Genomic DNA, 21,879 nt, shown 5'->3' with positions numbered 1-21,879 from the left:
ATACTGCACAAGAATATGACTTTTCCCAAGTTATGTTGAACCTAAAGTCACATCAATTTGCCTTTTTTGTCTACAATACAGTAAAACTTTCATTTTTAAGCTTTTGAGGACAGTTGATACGTTGACCACTCTTGCTTCGTAGAGCTGTCTTAAAAAGGGACTGCTGTCATTTATTGAAGACAGCAAATGAGGTAGTAAAAATCAGTTTGTTGTTTAAATAAATCCTTGGAACAAATTGGGTTTGTTTTTGTTTTACTTGGTTTTCCTCCCCAGGAAGGTAAATTTGATGGTTGAGATGTTATTTTCTTCTGTACAGTAGTATAGCTGATAAACACATATTGGTCATGTTTCAAATTGAGAGTGTAAATCTTGAATGAGACGTGGACTCCTACCAGCTGAGTTGGGGCTGAGTTCAAGAATATTCACTATGTGACCTAGGAGGAATTAAGAAATATGAAACACTTAATCAGAAGATATTCTGAAAATATTTTTGCGTATTTGGGAGAGACTTCTGAAATTATGTTGATAAAAACTACCTCTGTAGAAGAATACCTGTTAATTTGAAATAAAATCAAGAGTATTTAAAATGAATCTTTGGGATGGTGAAGTATGTAACTGTTTAAGAGAAGGTAAGCTTTATTTTCAGAAGAAAGTGATGTCTACCCTGTACTTCTGTCTTTATGAGGTAAATACAACTTCAGGATCCAGTTAGTAAAGTTATTTAACATAAATTGCAGAAGTATCATTTTTGATATCCACATTCTTGAACATTTTATATAAATCCCATCTTCAGTGCACCCAGATGTCTAACAGAATGATGGATAGTCCTGGGGTACTGCTATTTTTCTTGAAATCTTCAGCTTTTGGTCTTACTCTGATAAATTATTATTTTGTTGCAGAGTGTGCCTTTGGGCTAGGTATACTGAGAAACAGCATTCACTGTGGCAGGAAACATCAGAGAAAGGACTTTCAGCATCCTTAAAGATGGTCAGATGTAAGAAGGGATGATAGATCAGAAATTTGCTCCATCGAAGGATTCCTATCTACAAATGACTCTCCATCTATTTTTTTTTTGTGGTAGTAGTAAATAATCATGATCCTTTAGAGTAAACTGTCATCGTTCTTACACTTACAAAGACAGACAAGTCTGGGACTATAAAAGTCAAGTTTTTAGGGTGGTCACAGAGGTGGATTTGAATAGCTGGCCAGTCAGAATACCAAACAGAAAGAAAATAAAATGCTACTGACTTAATCCATGGAGGATGCAGCACAGTGTATTGTGCTGTATCTGTCTTACTTTCTTTTGCTATCATTTTGCACGTAGGTGTGGTGAATCACTGCAACACAGTTTAGAGGTGCCAGACACATGTATCTGTTCTAATCAAATGTACAGATGGGCATAGGACTCAAATTGTCTAGATGGGATATAATTTATTAAGCTTATTTTCACAGGTACAGAAAATCCACTTTCCAAAGGATGGGTGTTGCCCTGAAATACACTTCATCACTTTCATTTTTCTCTGGTTGAATATCAAATGGCTCACTCTTAGTGAGCAATTGATTTAAGCATTGCGATCAAAGTTCATTGCAAGTTTCTGAACCCTTCCTCCCTTTGAAAATACAGATTTGTTGACACAGGCTTTTGCCACAGTTCATCAGATTTTGTTTTTTCCCGAAGTCTATGTTAAAATTTCTGAATTAAAAAGAAAATACAACCAGCCAATGACACAGATTCACAGGGATGAGTGATCCCTTCAAGGTTAATCTCTAGTGTATATTTTAGTTATTTGGTTAAATGATGGTGGAGGCAGTTGTTCTTAAATATCAAGTAACTTAGGGACAGACACCTGGGATGTGGCAATCTGAAAGTCACTTTGTGTGATTGCTTGTATTCATCCTGAGTAAGGCAGGGTAGTCTTGCATCCCAGGAAAGCACTGTAAGAGGTGGACTTTTTTTTTTTTCTGGTTTAAGTAAAGCAGCTTTTCTATGTTCCTCTCTCCTTTTTTCCTTTTTCCTGTTATATGAAAAGTTTCTTTTGTCTTACTCTGATTCAGTAAATGAAACTCTGTAAATCTCAGATTTTTCACAGGACAGGAAACAGTTTGCCTTCTAGCAGAGACTGTGTACCATCCTTACAGCATTTTGTGAATCTGTGGCGGTAGTTGCACATGGTTTTGTGGCATAATTTGTTTTTTTCATTATCTGTGAAAGATCTTTATGAAGTGCTTTAGTTCCATTTATGTCTCATCTTTGTTTTGTGAGTAATAGTACCAGTTGTGGCTTGGTCTGTATTTCACCTCACTTACTACAGCAGTGCTATTCTTAAACAAAATGTCTCTTTGTGTTATATGCTGTGTGGGGAAAAATGTCTCTGTTTATATTCCAGTGAAAGTTACAATAAATTCAACCTAGGACAGTACAAAGAAAGTCAAGACAATGTCATAGCTAGTGGTTTGGATTAGTGGCAGATATTCATTCTAAGAATTCCTGGAGCTGCTTTCATTGCAGTCAAAAATTGTTTATCTCTTGGAGAGATTAAATGGATCATTGAAGAGGACTATGTCAGACCTTTTATTTCTAAATCTCAACTCTGTACATACTTAACTAGAAAGAGTGACAAAAAATACACCATAAGTAGATTTGCTGCTATTATGGAGTTTACTTCAGAGTGGTTTTTTTTAACCCATAATAATATTGTCTCATCATATTTGAGCATGGAAGGGTACCCCTGCCAGAGTTTCTTCTCTCAAAAGCAATTAGTGAAAAACACTCTTTCGAAATATCTGTCAAACGTAGCCTGGGGTTTCTGTCTTTGTGGAAATCTGTATGAGTGTGAGCTCTCTCCATTTGTCTTCTGTTCAGTGCTCTCCTGAGTGCGCCCATCTTTCCAGAAGTCTGTGTGATTTATCCTGTGGGAGTAGTTTAAACACCAAGTAGTACTGCTCTCTTAGATACAGAACTCGAGAATTTTTTCACTGGGAGAAATGCCTCTGGGTGTTCTAAGTGTTACAGTTCTTAACAGTAATTTTTTTTTATAAGGTGTGATATTATATATATTTAAATCGTGAACAGTGAAACATAGTGCTGTTGTAATGGTTTCACTTAGTAATCTAGAAATTTTAAGCATTACTTCGTATTTGGAAAACCACATAGCCTAAAGTTTTTTGCTGCAGCAGTGTTTGTGGGATTTTTCCCTTGGAAAAAAAAAATCTAGCAAATAATGTGTTTTTTACTGCATTTGTTGATATCGATCTGTGTAAGATGAAAGGCTCCAGCTGTTCCTTATTGTATTACTTCAGACAAGTGGAGCTTTAACAACTACTGTCAGAATGAAGCATTCCTCATCGATCTACATGTATCAGCTGTCACTAGTGTGTGTGTCACTTACTGCATCTTGAGTTTTGAATAGCTTGCAAGTTTTGATGACCAAGGGAAATTTCTAAATAGCTTTGTTCAAAACAGTTGTACTGCAAGACATGAACAATTAAAAATACGCTTAGAAATGTTTTTCTTTCTGGTTATGATGGGCATAGGTGTCTCCCCCCGGTAGGTATTTCCGGTTCACTGTAATTATTCATGGAAATAAAAGCAGTTAAGTCAAAAAGGTGGCGTAAATAAATGTTCAGCACTTTTGTTGATGAATTTTGTGACAAATCCCTGGGGCAGCAGGAGCTGAGGAGATAAATAGGAGATAACAGGCATAACAGCCCTTTGCCCAAAGCTATGCAGTGGTGCAATTTTGGAGAAACGAGAGAGGTGCTATAGTCTGGGGTGCATAAAACAGAGATTATTACGTAAGGAGTAGATGGAGTTTGTGGAGTAGGAGAACAGTGCTCAGATAAATGAAGGAGTAATGGCAGCTTTTCTATCTTCCTAGTAAATCTATACCTTTGCCTTCTAAATATTTGCAGAGGAAAAGTGTGCATGTGACCCCTTGTAAGTCTTTCGTAGAAATTCTATCACGTACCTTTTTTGTATTTAATGTGAAGATTGATGTGGCTTATCCCCAGAGACAGTGACTGCTCAACTCTGATGATTTATAAAACAATGCTGAGTGTTAACTACATAGTAGGAACTAATAGGAACTGATTATTGGTTCATCAGATGGTACTTGGTTTCCATCTTAGTACTTGGAAAAAGTTCTTAATTTTGAATAAATCTTTTAAAGTCCTGATTATTCTTCAGTATTCTAAGTACTTTGGTTTTCTTCTTCTTAAATATCAGCTTCTGCATATGCAATGATCTGTGTATCTTTTGGTTGCTGCCAGTAAAATCTAGGATTTATATTAGTATTTTAATTTCTGTAGAATAACTCCCTTCTTGAAATATTATATCAATTTGTAAATTGATTTATTGTATAGAGTTTTATATCAATGCTGAACAGATGTTTAGTTTAATTGGAAAAAAAATAGTCTTGATTTTAGAGAATGAACACTCCTCTGTGAACACACTTGTTCTTACAGCACACCATTTTTATTGTCCACCTGACTCTGTTTCTCTTTGCAGGTCAAAGTTGCGATCCTTAAATACATAGAGACTCTTGCGCAACAGATGGATCCAGGAGATTTTGTAAATTCAAGTGAAACTAGGTTAGCAGTGTCTCGAATCATCACCTGGACCACAGAACCTAAAAGCTCAGATGTCAGAAAGGTATGCTTGTTGAAGTGCACTTAGCATTGCAGTATGTTCCAAGTATCTTGTCAAATTAGAGAAGCTAATGTTTCTTGCCTAAACAAAAACAACAAAAAGATTTTTTCTTTAAAAACGAACTATTATTTCATGCAGAAAAGATCCTTTTATTTTTTTCTCAACAAACACGCCTGATTTTTCTGTATAAAGTATCAGAATTGGCATATCAAAACTTTTTAAAAAATTGTATGTTTAAGAATATTTAAGTAAATAATTAAAACAACGTATCTTGAAACTCTTCATTAAAGTTATATTTTTTATCTATGTTAATACACTGAGATCATCTTCTAATACGAAGAATAACTTTGTTTCAAGCACTATTTGATATTAAAATCTCTTCAGTGGGCATTTTCTATGCAGTTTTTATACTACTTCAGGGACCACTCTCAGTGATACTAATAGTACATTCATAATAGGAATGGTAAGTTTGACAGTAAACTCAGTCCGATCTCTGTTGGATTTTCTCATATCCTTTCTGTTTAACAAAAGACAGGGGAATTGCTGTTGACCCTTTAACAAAAGAAAGTTTGTACTTTACTAATGTAGTATCAAAGCTTTCTTCTTGCAGAGCTCCCTTTTCCACATAACTGTTGTGAAGTGAAAATTAGTATTTGTGAGCGATGTAGATATACCAGGGATACAGAATAACCATGAGAAATGTACTAATGCAGTCTTTGGAAAGGGTTTTACATAGTCCTCCCAGTTATAAAAAGGAAAAATCTTTGAATTTTGTCTGCATTTTGATGGAATAGAGTTTTGTTGTTTTGATTGTGACCAGCCAATTCTGTCTTAGCTGCCATTAGCAGCATGCTAACACTTTTTGAATGCTAAATAAAGATCTATTTTACGGCTTGTGATCTCTTTGACACAGAGAACTTACTGCTCTGTGTCTTTTTCTGTGTTTATTTCTGCAGCTTGAAGAGTTGCAACAATTCATTTGTTTAGATTTCCTTTGCTATTTTCAAACAAGTTTGAGTTTGGGCAACTTCATCATTTCTGGAAACAGTACCAAAGCTCCCTTCTTTAGGAGGGAAGTTTTGTGGAAAAGAATTGAGAGAAAATTGTGGGAGCTGTCTCACAAAGTGTGTAATGTGAAGAGAACTAAAGCAAAAATAACTTCCACTATTTCTTCATATCTGGGATATTGGTAATATGTAATAAAAAACATAGGAGAGTTTATATTGGAGATGTTTCTGTCTTTTGCTTCTTATATGACCTCACAGATATGAGAAAACAGCAATAGGTTATATCCTATGGACTTTTCTTGCCTAGCACCGTGTTCTAGTGGCATATAAGACTGTAAAACAGGAAGAGAAGTGAAGCAGCACTATCTTCTGAATCAGGAAAGTTTTAGTACCAAGACACGTGGCAAGCTGTCTTATCTGTGGTTCATATCTCTAATAAGCATTTTTTATGTCAATAAGTAACTGAATCATGGAAAAAATTGCCAGTGAGTTTAATAATCTGGAACACCTTAATTATATGACGTTTTCTCATTTTAGTTTTTCTTTCCATAACACAGCAGTTAAAGGCAGCTAGCTGCCAAAAGCCTTTAATAACTCTTGAAAAGAAAACGCTGTGGATAAGTACTCAAAAGAGTTATTCTAATGATATAAAAATGTTTTGCTCCTTTAGCAGGCTTCACAATCTGCTATCACAGACTTTTTCATTTTATTTACTTTAATAAGGTTATAGAATTTAGTATGATTTATTTAAATTAAAAGTTTTTGCCAAGTGTAGAAACATTTCCAGCATGAAGTATTATGAAAAATACTTTTTTGTTAGTCTGAGGTTGGACACTCAGTGAAGTTCAGTGACATAAGACTTCTTTCTGGAAGGTAAAATTCTATATTTCAGAACTTAGATCCATTCCAAGATTAGTATTCTTCTAGAAAGAACTAGAATCCTGTTAAGAGTTCTTCTGAGAACAAACAAAACATTTCTAATCTTAATTGCAGACTTGTGAAGATGTTGTCTGAAAGACTGGACTTAAGAGAGAGGGCTTATAGTGAGTAGAAAAAAAAAACACCAAATACCCTAAAATATGTTTTCTTGTCAAGGAAGAAAGAGAGGAATTAAGTAGTTGAAAACCTTTTGTGAGTCAATATCAATTTTGATACTTTAGGTTGAACTTCATTTTGGGCAGACTTGATGGTAGCAGTTTCTTTTGTGATACGACCCTGGACCATCTATTGTGTTACTTTATTAGCAGCTTAAATAGTCACAGTGTTATGGAGACACAGGTAACAGGACAGAAAAAGTAAAGTGGTATTTCCCAAGCTTCTGAGCAGTTGCTAGATTTGTTTTGGGTTTGCTTTGTATCAATTTCTGTTAAAAGACTGACCATAAGAAATAATAAGGAAAAGAGAAACATTAAAGGCAGATTGTAGAGGGCATTCAGGGTGTTGACTGGAAGGGAAGGCTATAAGAGGGAGAAGGGAATAAAAGGTAAAGAAAACAGCCAGTCACGAGTGTGCAAAGATAATTTGTGGTAATCTAACATGCTTGTATTTTTGTCATTAAACTTAATACTGAGATGTGTGCTGGTATGTGTGCTCATACTTTGGCTTTCCACTTTTAATTAAAAAATGCTACAGTTCATTGCTCTGGAAGCAAAAGGAGGGAAATAAATGTCTACAAGAATTTTCTAAACTACTTGCTTGAAGTATATTGCTGCTTAAGTGAGCTGCCTGTCCTTCTGTCTGGCATGAGGCACTGGTTCTCTCCAGTGCATGGCAGACCTTGATGGCGAACTGTATAAACTAGGCATAATTGGTTAATCTTACAATCAGAGAGTTCTGTGCTAAAATAAACTATTAAATGATTCTGGAGAATGCAATCTCTATTCCAGACCTTAACTGCATGTCTTAGTTTAGTTGCTATGCTGACAGGTGTGTTAGACTATCCAGTGAATGCTCATCAAATTGTACAAACGTTACTAAGTTTTGCAGTCAACTTCCCCTTACTAGAGGGAACCCAAACATTGTGTAATTTTTTATGTTGCTTTGTTAGTAAAGAGCTCTGGTTTTTGATTCAGGTAATAAAAAAAAAATTAAAATATATATTAAATATTAAAATATTATATATTTAATATATTAAAACATGCTGTAGGATGAAGATGACGTTAAAGATGAACTATTAAAATTGAGGGTGTGGGGGGTGATATCTGAACTCCAATACTTAACTGCTTTTGTCTTTAGAATATGTAGTCAGCTAAAATTATTCTTCATGATGTTTGCCTATATTTGAAAAAGATAAAGGAAGCAGAGTGGGAAGTGGGGGAAGGTTAACTTACTAGTTTGGCTGTAGGGTAAGTTATAAAGAGTATCAAGTGCTGTGGTCACAATTCAAAATCACGACTGTCTCATTCCAAATTAGAGTATCTGTTCGGGGGGGCTTTTTGGTTGATTGTTTTTTTCTTTTCAAATTTCTGAAGTGATAACTGTTCTTTTCAAGCTACTGTGTTGATCATGCATCATCTGTAACTACCACTTCCAGAAGTTGGGAGGAGGAATTATAGGCTTGCTCATGCTGGGTGTATTCCATTCCGCTCTTTAAATTTGTTCAGCTTGCCAAGCCCATTTTGCAAATTCCTTCAGTGTTTTTTAGTAAGCAGGGTTCTGGGGTTGAGAGGGGTTGAGGAGTGTGTTTCTGAAAGACTGCTTGTTAAAACGATTGTGCAAAGTGTAGGTTCATTCTGTGCCTGGATTTATCAATATCTGAACTTCCAGCTTACCAACAAATACTGATTGATTTTGTTCACATCTGTTAATATCTTTATTCAAGCTTGATCAAGACTTAAATCACGTTTTGTGATTACCATTCATTATTGCGTCTCTTCCTGTTAAAATTACTTTAGAAACTCAAATGTCTTCAATTTTTATTTTTTTCTTCTAGGCTGCACAGTCAGTGCTGATTTCCCTTTTTGAACTCAACACTCCAGAGTTTACAATGCTATTGGGCGCTTTACCAAAAACATTTCAGGATGGAGCCACAAAGCTTCTCCATAATCATCTCCGGAATACGGGCAACAGTGGTCAGGTATCTACACCTCTTTCATTATTATCTCTGAAGTTACTGGTGTTTTGAACACAAGTCCATTTCAGTAGAGCTATTTGTGAGAGCAGGAAAGTTGGCAGAGGAGGGGAGGCAACCCAAATACTATGTAGAAGTCAGTCTTAGTAGCAGATACTGCTCTTTATGGAATGCCTTTTCTTCCGGAGAATGATACTTCCTAAGTCTGTTGCTTCCAAGTGGTTCAATGAGTTTGACTGTGCTTTCTAAGAGTAGTTTATCTTCACTAATATACTTCACTAATTTCAAAGTTATACCAGATTGAAGTTACTATAATTGGTTAGTCAATCCAAAAAATTAAATAAAAGCTCTTTGAATAAATTAGAAAATAAGTACAGTAATAAGTTCAAAGGGAAGCTGAAGTCATACTACAGACCTGTTAGAGGGGGTCCAGAGGAGGCCACCAAGATGTTCAGCGGGCTGGAAAAGCTCTGCTGTGAGAACAGGCTGAGAGAGTTGGGGTTGTTCAGCCTGGAGACGAGAAGGCTCTGGGGAGACCTTATTGTGGCCTTTCGGTGCTTAAAGGAGCCTATAAGAAAGATGGGGACAACCTTTTTAGCAAGGCATGTTATAATAGGACAAGGGGTAATGGTTTTAAACTAAAAGAGGGGAGATTCAGGCTAGACATGAGGAAGAAATTTTTTACAATGAGGGTGGTAAAACACTGGCACAAGTTGCTGAGAGAGGTGGTAGACACCCCATCCCGGGAGACATTCAGGGCCAGGCTGGATGGGGCTCTGAGCAACCTGATCTGGTTGAAGATGTCCCTGCTCATTGCAGGGGGATTGGACTAGATGACCTTTGAAGGTCCCTTCCACCCCAAACCGTTCTATGATCTGTTATCAATTCTCACCTCTCCTCTTTCAGGGATCAATGGGAAGTCCTTTAACAAGACCTACTCCACGCTCCCCAGCAAGTTGGTCAAGTCCTCTCGCTTCCCCAACCAATACATCGCAGAACACTTTGTCACCAAGGTACTGGCTGGTGTTGCTACAATTCTGCATCTAAGGCTTCATTACATGTTATCCAAGGTTGTAACCCCAGCAGTGAATATATGGAGTGACAGAGACTGAAAAATAATTCACCTCCCTCCACAGAATGGCAGTGCAGTGAACTGCTTGGTCTCCCTGAAGGGTGTCAGGGCTGGCCTGAGGTGGTAAGGGCCTTCCACCTGGGAGTGCAAATGGATTAGTAGGAGAAGGAGTAGAAGTGTTCATCTCTAGCAAATGTTAGAAGAGGTTGGCAAGGTCATCAAATCAGACTTAATATTGGGGAGACTAAAAAAGTAGTAGTTATAAATGTTCTGATCTTTGATTTTGTGGTATTGATGTTGCCAGTGAAGTGAACACTGTCATTTTTCTTTTAGCAATCAGCTTACTGTGAAAACTGTTGACATTTATCAGTCCTCTTTACTTTGGAACTTTTTTCAGAAAGAGAGAATGGTGTAAAAATCCAATTTCTTTCATATTTGTTAAAGCAAAGCAGAGCAAAATAAGTTGTTGGGTTTTTTTCTTCAGGCAGATGCTGCTACATCATACAGCCCTTCCCTTAGCTAGCTACTCTCAGTTCTTTCTCTGTCAATGGCAGTACACGTACTAAGATGTACCATAATACAATTTTGTTATGTGATGATCCAGCTTGCTTCATTCCTATGTCCTTCTCTGTGGCCCACAGTGCATTTGACTATGACACTGAGAATATGAATTCTGAAGATATTTACAGCTCTCTTCGTGGAGTCACTGAAGCCATTCAGAATTTCAGTTTTCGTAGTCAGGAAGATATGAATGAACCTGTAAAACGAGATTCAAAAAAAGATGATGGTGATTCGGTGAGTATTTAAACTCACTGCATCTTGGTATCAGCAAATCAAGCCAATGACTGATTTACTTCAGATAATAAAGCATCTTTTGCAGTAGGTTTATATGTTACAACTTCTGAAATGGAACATTTCTTACAAATTACTTCAGAAAAATATGTTCCTAGTCTTGAACCAAATTTTGGAAATGTAAATGCTAACTCTAAATAACACTAGCTGTTTAAAATTTTGGCGATTTAAAAGCAGGTTATCTTACAAAACAACTGGAGTTCAGTTTTTGAGAGGTCTGAACCTCAGTCTGTTTTGCAAAGGTTTTATTTTATTCTGTACAAAACCTGTGCTTTTTTCAGTACTACATGCAATATTTGAAACTTCTGTTTGTCTGGAACTTTGGCTTTCGGATTTGTTGAGCTTGCTAAATATGTATATGCTTAAATGTTTTTAATTACTTAGCATCAAACTTCTGAGATAAAATACTGACAGCTGTTTCTAGTTCATGAATTTTTTTGGACTACGTACACTTTTATTTTTTGAAGGAGAGCAAAGTTTAGGAAGTTGTTTCTAAGACTTCTTATCTGAAGGCTAGTTTGAAATTTTTGAAATTTGTAAGTTCCTGCTACATAGATGAATTAGTAATGTAGTGAACGGAAAAGTGGAAGTGTATATTTCATATGCGCTTATGACGTTTCTTGTCCTGCAGATTTGCAGTGCTTCTGGAATAGTAGACCTACGAGCGGGAAGTGGCGTGAGCGATTCAGGCCGAACAGCTCTTGATAACAAAACATCCTTACTCAACACGATGCCTCCCCACTCCTCGCCACGTTCACGAGATTATAACCCATACAATTATTCCGATGGTATCAGTTCGTTTAACAAATCTGCTTTGAAAGAAGCCATGTTTGATGATGATGCAGAGCAATTTCCTGATGGTAAGCTTCAGATTACATTCTGCACTAGGAGAAAAATAGTGAAATTGTCCATCTTTCAGTATGGTTTCTGAATTTATTATTAGCAATATATGTTTCTTTGTTATTAATCCTTTTGAGTGACGTTGTTGGATCACTTGGTATTTGTAGAGGTTAAGGGTAAAAATGAGATAAATACCGAGCTCTGTTGTATACTTCCGGTAGCACATCTTGCAGCAGTATTGTGAATATAAATTTACTTCTCAGATTGCTTTATGATTGATAGTTAAAGAGAAAAAAATATTTACAGCAAGGAAGTAAAACTGGCTCAAACCTGTTTGGGAATTAGGTGAAAGATTAAGTATTTTGTTAGTAATATATCTGTATTTGAAACATGACATTGCCATTTTCTATTGACTAAACATTCTTTAAAAAAAAAAAAGGAGGAAGGTGGTTCATTTAGCCCACGTAAATCTAGGAACTTGAGCTGTTGTTTCGTAGGCTTCTAGACCTTCTTTTTAAGATTTCTCTGTATATCTTCAAGTAATTTTTTATATCTAAGTGTTGGGAAGGTTCCAAAGTATCACAACTATGGTAATTTTTCAAAGCAGTAGGTGGTTTTCGTAATCTGGTATGCATTATTGTTGATATTTCATACTCAGTTATGGATTAAAATTAGTTTTTAAGTAAACAAATTTCTTAAAAGTGAGGGACAAACGAATTTTCTCCCTTCTCACTGTTTTGCTTCTGTCATCCAGCAAAGATATATTACAGAAAATGTTGAAAAACAAAGCTATTGTCTGGCATGGTGTTTTAGTCAGCTATTTTATATAATTTGGTTTTAAGTTGACATTAAATTAAAAACAAATCCAAGTAAGGCACATTTCTCTTTATTCTTTTGTTTAGTGAAGAGGTATATGGCCAATTATTATCTTCTGAAATAGATTGAGGGGAAAGCAAATTTTTACAAATCATGTCATGTAAATATCAGTAATTAAATCCCTTTGTCATCCACGTACAGAGCCAGTTTATGATCATGATTCTGTATTACAGGGATCCTGTTGTTACATGGGATAAGCCTCTTTATACCTTCTGACAATGTATTTCTGGATATTGCATTAAACCAAACGTGATCGGTGCTGCACCAGCATGTTCTGGTTTTGTAAAAACTCATAACTAGTTGAAGTGAAGCTTCTTCATCCAGTATTAGTTTGTCCTGGCTAGAAGAATATGTATTATTTCAGTCTGCTCTTTAATGGATCTCAACAAAGTATGTGCATTCATTCCTGTGTTGATCATTCATTTTTAGTTATACCACATGCATTCTATCATTTGTGTGTTACTTCTCAAATTTCATCTGAGATAACTTTGAAAAGATCTGTGTGAAAAAAGATGCACTCCCATAATCCCTCAATCAGGAACTGCATGCTTTTCCCATAAACCTGAAGTGCTCGTTGGACATTAGATCTTCATTTTCAGAAAAACTGCAGAATTGCTGCTTGTTAATGACACAGAGTCCTGTTTTTATGAGACTCCCAGCTGTCCTCTCAGAGGAATGGAAAACACGGGCTGTGAAGGCACATCCCTCTTGGTTGTCTTCATGTTTTTCAGGAATTCCAGCTATTTCCTTCACTAATGGAGCTTCTTTCCTCCCATTATTCTTGCAGGGACATAGCTGCTACCTTCTCTCTTTACCCATTCCTTCCATATGTTCAGGTTGCCCGTTCTTTCCTTGTGATACTTCCACAGTGAAAATAACTTGAATCAAACAGATATGGGTGTTATGTGTCAATATGCATTCCCCAAACTAAGATTTACTACAGCTGTAATCCTCCCAGTTTGTAGAACAAGTGTAATAGTTCTGGTAATAAAGGGTAATGATCTTGCTTCTATAAAAATGTTTGTCCATTCTGTTCATCCATACTAATTAATAACTCGCCTAATGTAATTTCAGTCTGTCCTTTAGGCAAACATTAACGATCCATTTAGAGAGTCTGCAAAGCATGCGTTAATATAGAGGCAGTAGAAGTGCTTGCAGAAGAAAAATTCTGCTTTCAGGTGCTTATGATCCTAATTATTAATGAAAAACTGAATGCAAATAGGAGTATTGGATACAAAGCCCATTATTTTTAAGGTAACTGTGTGTTTTTAAGATGTGTGATATGTGGTATCCAGCTTTTGTTTCTTTGTGCAGGTGCTTTGTACAGCATTTATAATACTGAATACGGTAATACAAGATATTCAGCGGCTATGGTTTCTAAGTATATGACCTAATAAGTGTGTTATGGAGAACGTATTTCATGTGTTAATAAATGGAATAATTTTAGCAAAGATGCAGTGCAGGAACATTTGTATTTTATGCCAATACTTTAAACCTTTTTTGAAAAACAAACAAACAAAAAGGCGTGTTTCTGTCTTATCCAAAAGTCTCATTGGAAAGATGGAAGCTGTATGTTCTTCTTTCTCAAAGGCTAAATGGATCTTGATGATGGAATAAAGGCAGCAACATGACCTTTGATTTTCATTAAGACCATTTTTAAGTTTCTTGACTCTTTGCAGATCCTGCCATTTTTACTGTAGTTTTTACACATATGGATGATGTTACTAATGCATTTTTCCATCATCATGGAATCCTCTCTAATCAAAATTAAAATCCAGAACCATCTCATAGTGGCTGCTGTCAAGAATCTCTGTGGGACTCATGGCCTTAGTTTGCTTCTGTTTCAGCTATCGTAGACCAAGCACTGTTCTTGTGCTTTTATTTTCCCTGTTCATGTCAAAAGCCTAGCTATTGCTGTGAAACCATGGCTTATGAAAGTCTAAGCAATTCTGTAATAACTAACAGAAAAGATGAATTTATTGTGTTGGATGGAAGGGTCATGTGGGAAAGGCAGCACTTTGTGTAGAAATCAGATTTTAAAGGATGCACAGTACTTAGCACTTTGAGTATTGCAAGCATACAAACTCTTGCAGTAAACAAGCTTTCAGGATTTTTTTGCAATGTCATTGTAGGGTTTTTTGGTGATTGTAAGTTTGTTCAGCAATGTTGGCCGCACTGCAAATGTAGTAACCAAATTGCATTCTTTGCAGAGAAGTCTGGAGAAAAAAATAAAAGCATGCTAGAAAGCCAGCTAGCCATACTAGAAAATGCCTTTCAGTTGTACAGCAGGCACTAATATTTATTTACAGTAACATGAGAACTGTGTTTTTGTATTACTTTTTGACAGAGCCCCCCATGGACCATTCAGATCTGGTTGCAGAGTTACTGAAAGAGTTATCAAACCATAATGAGAGAGTTGAGGAAAGAAAAGCTGCCCTGTACGAGCTCATGAAGTTAACTCAAGAAGAGTCCTTTGGTGTTTGGGATGAACACTTCAAAACAATACTACTTTTGCTGCTTGAAACACTTGGAGATAAAGAGGTAAATTCAGATTAATCCAGTTAAGAATGCTGACAAAGCACATGGCTTGCTTTCAGTATCTTTGAAATTCGTATGGGTTATAGGCCACAAATTTCAGCTAGTCTTGAAAAACAAAAAACAGTGGAAATTTAATGTCATGAAGTCTGAATGCCCTGGTGGTAAAAAGGGCATCAGTAATACTTACCTTTTCAAGTATTCTTATTTGTTGATTTTCACACGATACATTAAATGAAACATTTTTTTCACTGGGATACAAAGCTTGTATGTTACTAGCCTGTGGTAGCATCTAGACTATCAACCCATCATGTGTGGCAAAGCATTTAAAAATATCTTTCTAAAATACAGTAATGCTCATTGTAAAGAGACTGAGTTGGGTGTAATTGTTCTTTATAAGGGCCATGTTTCTGAAATAAGTGAAGATCAAAAAGACACTAATACTTGCTTTTGATTTTAAAGAGACAGTAATTTGTAAAAAAAAAAAAAAAAATTTAAAAAAAAAATGTATTTGCATGATGTGATGCTAAAGGTTTTATCAGCACTTGTGAAGAGTAAAATTGTTTGCAACTTCCAGGTAGCATCTAACTCAATTAGGTTAGGAATATGTTTATGATATGCCACCTGAATTATCTGCAAAAAGAGATCAAGAAGAGTGAGAAACTGAAGATTTTTTTCTAGCTTCATTTCTTAACACTAGGTTCATACTCTGTATATGCGTAGAGCATAATCTGATATTTTTACATTATAAAAGACTCTTCCAGCTGTTGAACAAATGTTAAAATGTATATCTGTTTAACAACACATAACTCATTTATTTTTAACATTAAATCTTTAGCATGCAATTAGAGCACTGGCATTGAAAGTTCTAAGAGAAATTCTGAGAAACCAGCCAGCAAGGTTTAAGAATTACGCAGAGCTCACAATCATGAAGACATTAGAAGCGCATAAGGACCCTCATAAGGAGGTTAGTAATCAGTTGTTCGGTTTGTCTGAGGTTACGACAAATTATCATGAAATGAAACAGCTCTCTAAAAACTGTTTGAGAAGTTAGTCAGATTTTAATGAGGAAGTAATTTGTTTAATAATCAAGCATTCAGCTGTTATTAGTTAAGAAGGCTACGCAAGAGAAGAAAAAGAACTGTGGTTTTATAAGCTCTCAGTTGCTTAATATCAGCCCTAGTAAGAATTGCCTTGAGGGCTGTCCAAGAGGACATGGTAAGCAACAGTGTGTCATTATAGCTCCTCAAGGAGAAACTGAAAGGATGTTTTTCTTTGTATAACATCTTAAGTCAGATATAGGAGTCCTGGAGCGCTACAACAAGCTTTTGATTTCATTTAATGTTCATGGCTGACGGAACTGAGCACGTCAAGGGATTGTTGACCCTTTGCGTTTTTAGCCAGTTTTGCAGAGTACAGCTTTGAACGTTGTTAGGGGAGAACGCGCTGGAACGTATCAAAGGGAGGAGTTGGTTGTGGCTGAGAATAGTGAGGGGATTTGGAAGTAGAAGAGTAACTGTAATCTTGCTCAGAAATACTTGTGATGCACAATAAAGGATAACACATGTAGATATAAGAAACAAATACAGTAACCACCCCAGTGTTAAACAGTTCACATCAGTGTCAGTGATGCTGCAGAAAGAATCCAGGTTTATTATTAAAGGAGTACAGCTTCTCTCTGCCTTCCCCATGCAAGGGCACTTTGTCTATATGGAACTTACTGTAGAGTTCCAGGTTTTGAAGTTTGACTGCTGTTCCTCCCATACCAATGACAGTTGTCACTCATCTGATACTGATTACTCTTTTCCCTGCACCCTCTTGATTTGTTTCATATACTGTATTTCTTACAGTGTCTTGCCCCTGTCTTTCCTTCGCTGTTACTACGCTTTCTCTCTTGGTTTTGTGTGTATAAGTGAGAGAGTAAAGGGGACGAGGATGGAGAGAAACAGTTACAGAGGTTTTTGTACATCATTGATTACAAACCGCTCATTTTGTACAGAGGTTTGTTAGGTGGCAGATGCAGCAGCTGCACTAATATGAAGATCTGACGTGAATTTTCTCTGTTGCATCCATGTTGTGTCCTGAGCTTCTGTACCTATTTACTTCCTACCTAATTACTCTTCTGCATATTCTTCATGTTTAAAGTGTTCTCTTGTCATTGTTTCTTTCAAACTTAGAGGGGAAGAAAACCAGCTAGATTGATTTCTAGAAGCAGCTATCTAGGCATGTCATTAAACGTGATTTTGAGATGAATATGCAAACATGTCTCTTCAGTGATCACTGACCTAACAAGCAATACAAATGACAACACAAGCAATTACAGATTTACAAAAGTAGTGGTATTTCAATATGTAGTTGGAGGGTATTGCAGAATGGAGAAGTTTCAGATCTGATTAAACAAGCAGGTTTGAAAAACTGATATGTATATTGCCAGCAACTCAGATTAGCCACAGAATGTTGGGAGGGAAGTGTCTTGTTTTGGGAAAGTGTGTCCAACAGTTGGAATCTCATAAACAGATTTTCAAAGGGCTCTTCATTAACATATTTCTACAGTATTGCAGAGCTATTAGTAGGAAATCTTTATGCTCAAAACCATTACTGCCAGAAAACAGACCATAGTAACAGTCTCTTGTAAATAATTTTTCCATGTCTTTTACTAATTCTTTCAATAATAGGTGGTGAGATCTGCTGAAGAAGCTGCTTCAATGCTGGCCACTTCTATTAGCCCAGATCAGTGCATCAAAGTTCTTTGTCCAATTATCCAAACTGCAGATTACCCCATTAATCTGGCTGCAATCAAAATGCAGACAAAAGTCATAGAAAGAGTATCTAAAGAAACCCTTACTCAGCTTTTACCAGAGATTGTGCCAGGCTTAATACAGGTAAGGAGAAAAGAAAGAAAAGGGGCTGGGGGAGGGGAGGGACACACAAAAAAAAAAACAAACCACCCTGTATATATAGGAATTGCAAAGACCTTAAAAAAATAATATCACTTGTCTGTCATGAGGATTTTGTTTGTCAAATAGCTGATGGCTGCTATTCAACAAGATAACTCAGGTAGTGGGAACAAACTCTTTGATTGGCAGGTTGTGGTCAGACTCAAAGGAAATCTCAATAGGATGTAAAGTACTGGTTGTAGTTAAGCTGGGTAGATACTTGTAGTTATAAGATAGTTTTTTGTTCTTTGTATCTTTTTCCAAGTTGTAATCATTTGGTCTGATGTTGTCCATGTTGTGTATAATTGTAGGGTTTTTCATTTGGGGTGTGGGGGAGGCAAGACGAAAGAAGCAGTTGATCGGGGAAAGTTTAATAAAATGAGAAGGATATCGGAGGTTTCTCTTAGTCTTTAAATTCTTTCCCACCTTATCAAGAGCCAAGATACATTAATTTTTATAGAATGGATAAAGGCTTATCAGAGTTTGACAACTGCATTCTGCAGATTTCTGTCTTCAGTGCGGATGTGATCCAGTCATACATCTGCAGGAGGGTAGAGGCAGTGAGAGGGGTGTGGGACAGCCAGGCATGGGGTACTAGCAGAGTGACAAAAGAAACAAAAATCATTAAGGAATGAGACAGGAGTTAACGAAAGGATCTTTAGCTGTTAAGAGAATACTTCTTTCAGAAAAAGGAAGCTCTAAACTGAGTGTTTTTTTGGTTTAAGTAAATATCTGTAAAATCTAGAACAATTTCTCTTATGTACTCCTCTGTTGCATGACAGCAGCTCTGTTTTCAGTGTAACGTATGAGCAGGATTGTGTGGGTTTTAGTTTCAGTCTGGAAAATTATTATCAGTGACGATGAAGCAGCCGCCTGCTTTTTAAGTGCGTGCTCTGTGTTTGCATGTTTGTTTTAGGTTGGAATGCTTCATTGGGCTACACTAGCATTCATTTACGGTGGACTTCAATGTTTTTATTATAGTAAATAAGTAAATAGCTTTCTGAGGCTTTTAATCATTAACTGATAAGGTATTAACGTTAATTTTATTGCTTTCTAGGGTTATGATAATTCAGAGAGCAGTGTTCGTAAGGCATGTGTTTTCTGCCTTGTAGCCATTCATGCAGTAATTGGTGATGAACTAAAACCACATCTTAGTCAACTCACTGGCAGTAAAGTAAGTAAAATACATCATTTAAAGAAATATTGGTTCATTATTGCATGTATGCGTTTGCATTTTGGTTGCAATTGCCAGAAAGTCTCATCAAAGTATATACTTGAATGAGAATACTGGAGCTACTGAAACCCTCCAGGGATTAATACCACTTCATCATAAAATTTTCAAAACTGAAAAGGCACAGATCTTTATTTCTACAAGTGTATGAACTTTAGCATTAAGATAAATACTAAATTATGTTTCTTAATGCTGTTTAATGGATGTAGCTACTGGTAGTAGTGATAATTGCTATACTCAAGAATGGCTTTTCCTACCAGTATTTCTTGTCTTGTTTTTCATTCATGTTCTGGTTGGAAAGCAATAAATGTAGTATATAGATGTTACATACAGCAGTTTTATTTATTCTCCCTTGGTATTTTGCTGTCGTCAGTCCTTTCAGTACCTCTAATTTGAAATAATAGTAATCACTCTGTGGTCCTTTCTGGTAAAACAGGAAAATTAATTTTGTATAGCTTTGAATAAGACAGTTACACCTTAAAAATACTTTCTGGCAGTGATTGTGTTGAATGTGAGTCTAGACAGTATTGGAAACTTCAGTAAGTACCAGCATCAACAGCTCTTAACTAGAGGCTTAAAACCTAAACGTTAACTTAGAAAAGAAAAAAAAGGGGGGGGGGTGTGTGGAACCCAAACAAGTCCTACCTTATTTAGAACAGCATTGTAATTTGGGGAAAATATTCTTAATCTAGCTACTTTAGATCATACTTACATCTTTGAAGTAGCTTGAGCAGTTTCCTTGTTACCAGTTTTGCTGTATTTGATGTTTTCATTGGAGAGTATGTTTTTGAATCAACTGTGTAAATATTATTTTGCTTTGGGGAAAAGAAACTGATATAATGTTTCCTTTTTACCATTCCTGTAATCTGTACAGTTTGCAAATACTAAAGAAAGTGAATTTCTGTCTTAAATTTGCAGATGAAATTATTGAACCTTTACATCAAACGTGCACAAACAGGCTCTGGATCAGGGGATACAACAGCAGATATGCCTGGACAAAGCTAATGAAGCTGAGAAGAGTTAACCAGGTCTCCTAAAGCAAGGGCAAGGCCCTCTTCAGTGAAAGGAAAATTCTTACATACAACTTCTGGAACTTTTTTTTTTTTCTTTCTTTCTTTTGTTGTTTGTTTTTTTGATTGTTTGTTTGGTTTTCTTTCTTTAACCGATGGCTGCCCTCAGCCTGCATGTGACTGTTGCAATAGAATTACTCCAGATCCAAGGAAAAACAGTATTAACATCAGTTGATCAAAGCAGAATAAAATTTTAAAATAATCTAATCCATCAGTTATCCTGTTCACAATCCTCTGTGTCTTCCCATTAACTTTTGGCAGTGTTAATGTATTAAAGAAGATTTTTTTTTAAATGCTAATTAAAAGGTATGCTTTAAGCTTTAGAAGTTAAAATATAAATTCTGTTGCTTTTATTCAGCTGCAGATAACATTACTTTTTTATTGCTATTTCATTTGAGTATCATGTCCTTCACTAGAAACGAGAAGTGATGTGAAACAAGGCTGAACTAGTCTGAACAGCAGTGAGACTGGTTCACTGTGTTGGTGGTTCATCACATTTGCAGCTTGTTTGGGGTATTCTGGAGATTGAGAAATATGCCTATTAAAAAAAAAAAAAAAGCTGGATTGATCCAGTTCTGTAAAAGTGATATTGTTCATTGGTTGTATGTTTGTTGCATAAATAAGAATTCAGTGTGCGCAGCGGAGGACTGGTAGAACCAGTACCTCTTAATGTGGAAGACGGCCCCTTCGGGGTAGCATTGCCGGCCTGGTGAGAGCGTGGCAGTCTGCTTGTGAGCAGCAGAGTTAATGGTCACTTGATGGACCTGAACCATCCTTGTCACCTTCCGTTCTTCAAGCAGGATGCTTCGGAATGGAGTGCTCTGCCCAAGCATGCTCAGTATGTATTTATCTTTATCACTAGAATATTTCCTCTCAACCTAATTGCTGGAACAAGTAGTCTTGTATTGTAACTCACATGGGATTTTATGACAACAGTGCAGAAAACTATTTATTCGTTACCTTCCTAAAAGCACCGAGATTTTCTGCATTGAATTTAAATGGGGGGGTGGGACTTAGTCACAGATGCTATGGATCTTGCCACATTTTAATTTAAAAGAAAAAATATATATATTTTGGATGGGAAAGCTGCACCAAATTATTTGCATGGTTTTCTTGAATAGCATCCTCAAGACCCATCTGGATTAAGGTGTGGAAATGTTTCCAGGGTTTGTTTTTCCATTTTTGAAAAAGAGTTAGTTTATTGTGAATAATGGTTCTTTGTATTTATGAACTTGATAATGGAAAGAGAGCAAAGATCAAGTGAATGTGTCCCTCAATGTTGTCTTTTTCTTTTCTCTTTTTTTTTGTTTTTGTTTTTTTGGTCTTGGATATAAGCAGCAAGCTAATGAACTGAGAACTGGGATTAAACAATGCCCTTCCCAGGGATGGTGGAACTTTTGTTTTTCCCCTTTTTTTCCCTTTGACTGTAGTGTTGTCTAGTTGTAGGAAGTGTATCCTGATAAGAGAGAAAATAGCGGTGCCAAGGATGATGATCTGTGCTAGGCTAAAATTCTCTCTACCTCTTCAGGGTGGCTGATTTTTAACTGAGCTGCTGCATATAGCACTCAGTGGAAGAACTATCTACATGAAATCTTTTTCTTTTTTTTTTTTTTTTTCCTCCAAATTATCACTTAGTTTGTATTCAGAACTTTGTTCTTCAACATTGCAGCCAAATAAATATCATAAGAAACTACTTATGTACTTTACTTCCTAGGAACCCTGAAAATCAAAACTGAATAAAA

General features: G+C 36.2%; 1 protein-coding gene across 50 annotated transcripts in view; it reads left to right on the top strand.

Annotated features, from left to right (window-relative positions):
- CLASP2 (cytoplasmic linker associated protein 2) overlaps positions 1–20,344 on the top strand; it is a 147,798-nt gene extending 127,454 nt beyond the window's left edge. For all 50 annotated transcript variants that reach the window (XM_065833015.2, XM_065833010.2, XM_065833001.2 and 47 more), the window contains 10 exons: positions 4,508–4,651; positions 8,588–8,731; positions 9,632–9,738; positions 10,439–10,592; positions 11,281–11,509; positions 14,713–14,906; positions 15,739–15,867; positions 17,576–17,782; positions 18,894–19,010; positions 19,986–20,344. In XM_065833015.2, coding sequence (XP_065689087.1) covers positions 4,508–4,651; positions 8,588–8,731; positions 9,632–9,738; positions 10,439–10,592; positions 11,281–11,509; positions 14,713–14,906; positions 15,739–15,867; positions 17,576–17,782; positions 18,894–19,010; positions 19,986–20,072 — 1,512 coding nt within the window. In that variant the 3' untranslated portion in view covers positions 20,073–20,344. The remainder of the gene's footprint in view (positions 1–4,507; positions 4,652–8,587; positions 8,732–9,631; positions 9,739–10,438; positions 10,593–11,280; positions 11,510–14,712; positions 14,907–15,738; positions 15,868–17,575; positions 17,783–18,893; positions 19,011–19,985) is intronic.
- Positions 20,345–21,879: the final 1,535 nt, after the last annotated feature.

Source organism: Patagioenas fasciata, chromosome 2, assembly GCF_037038585.1.
Source record: "Patagioenas fasciata isolate bPatFas1 chromosome 2, bPatFas1.hap1, whole genome shotgun sequence".
In the NCBI taxonomy this organism is placed as follows: domain Eukaryota; kingdom Metazoa; phylum Chordata; class Aves; order Columbiformes; family Columbidae; genus Patagioenas; species Patagioenas fasciata.
This window is presented reverse-complemented; position numbering and strand designations above follow the sequence as displayed.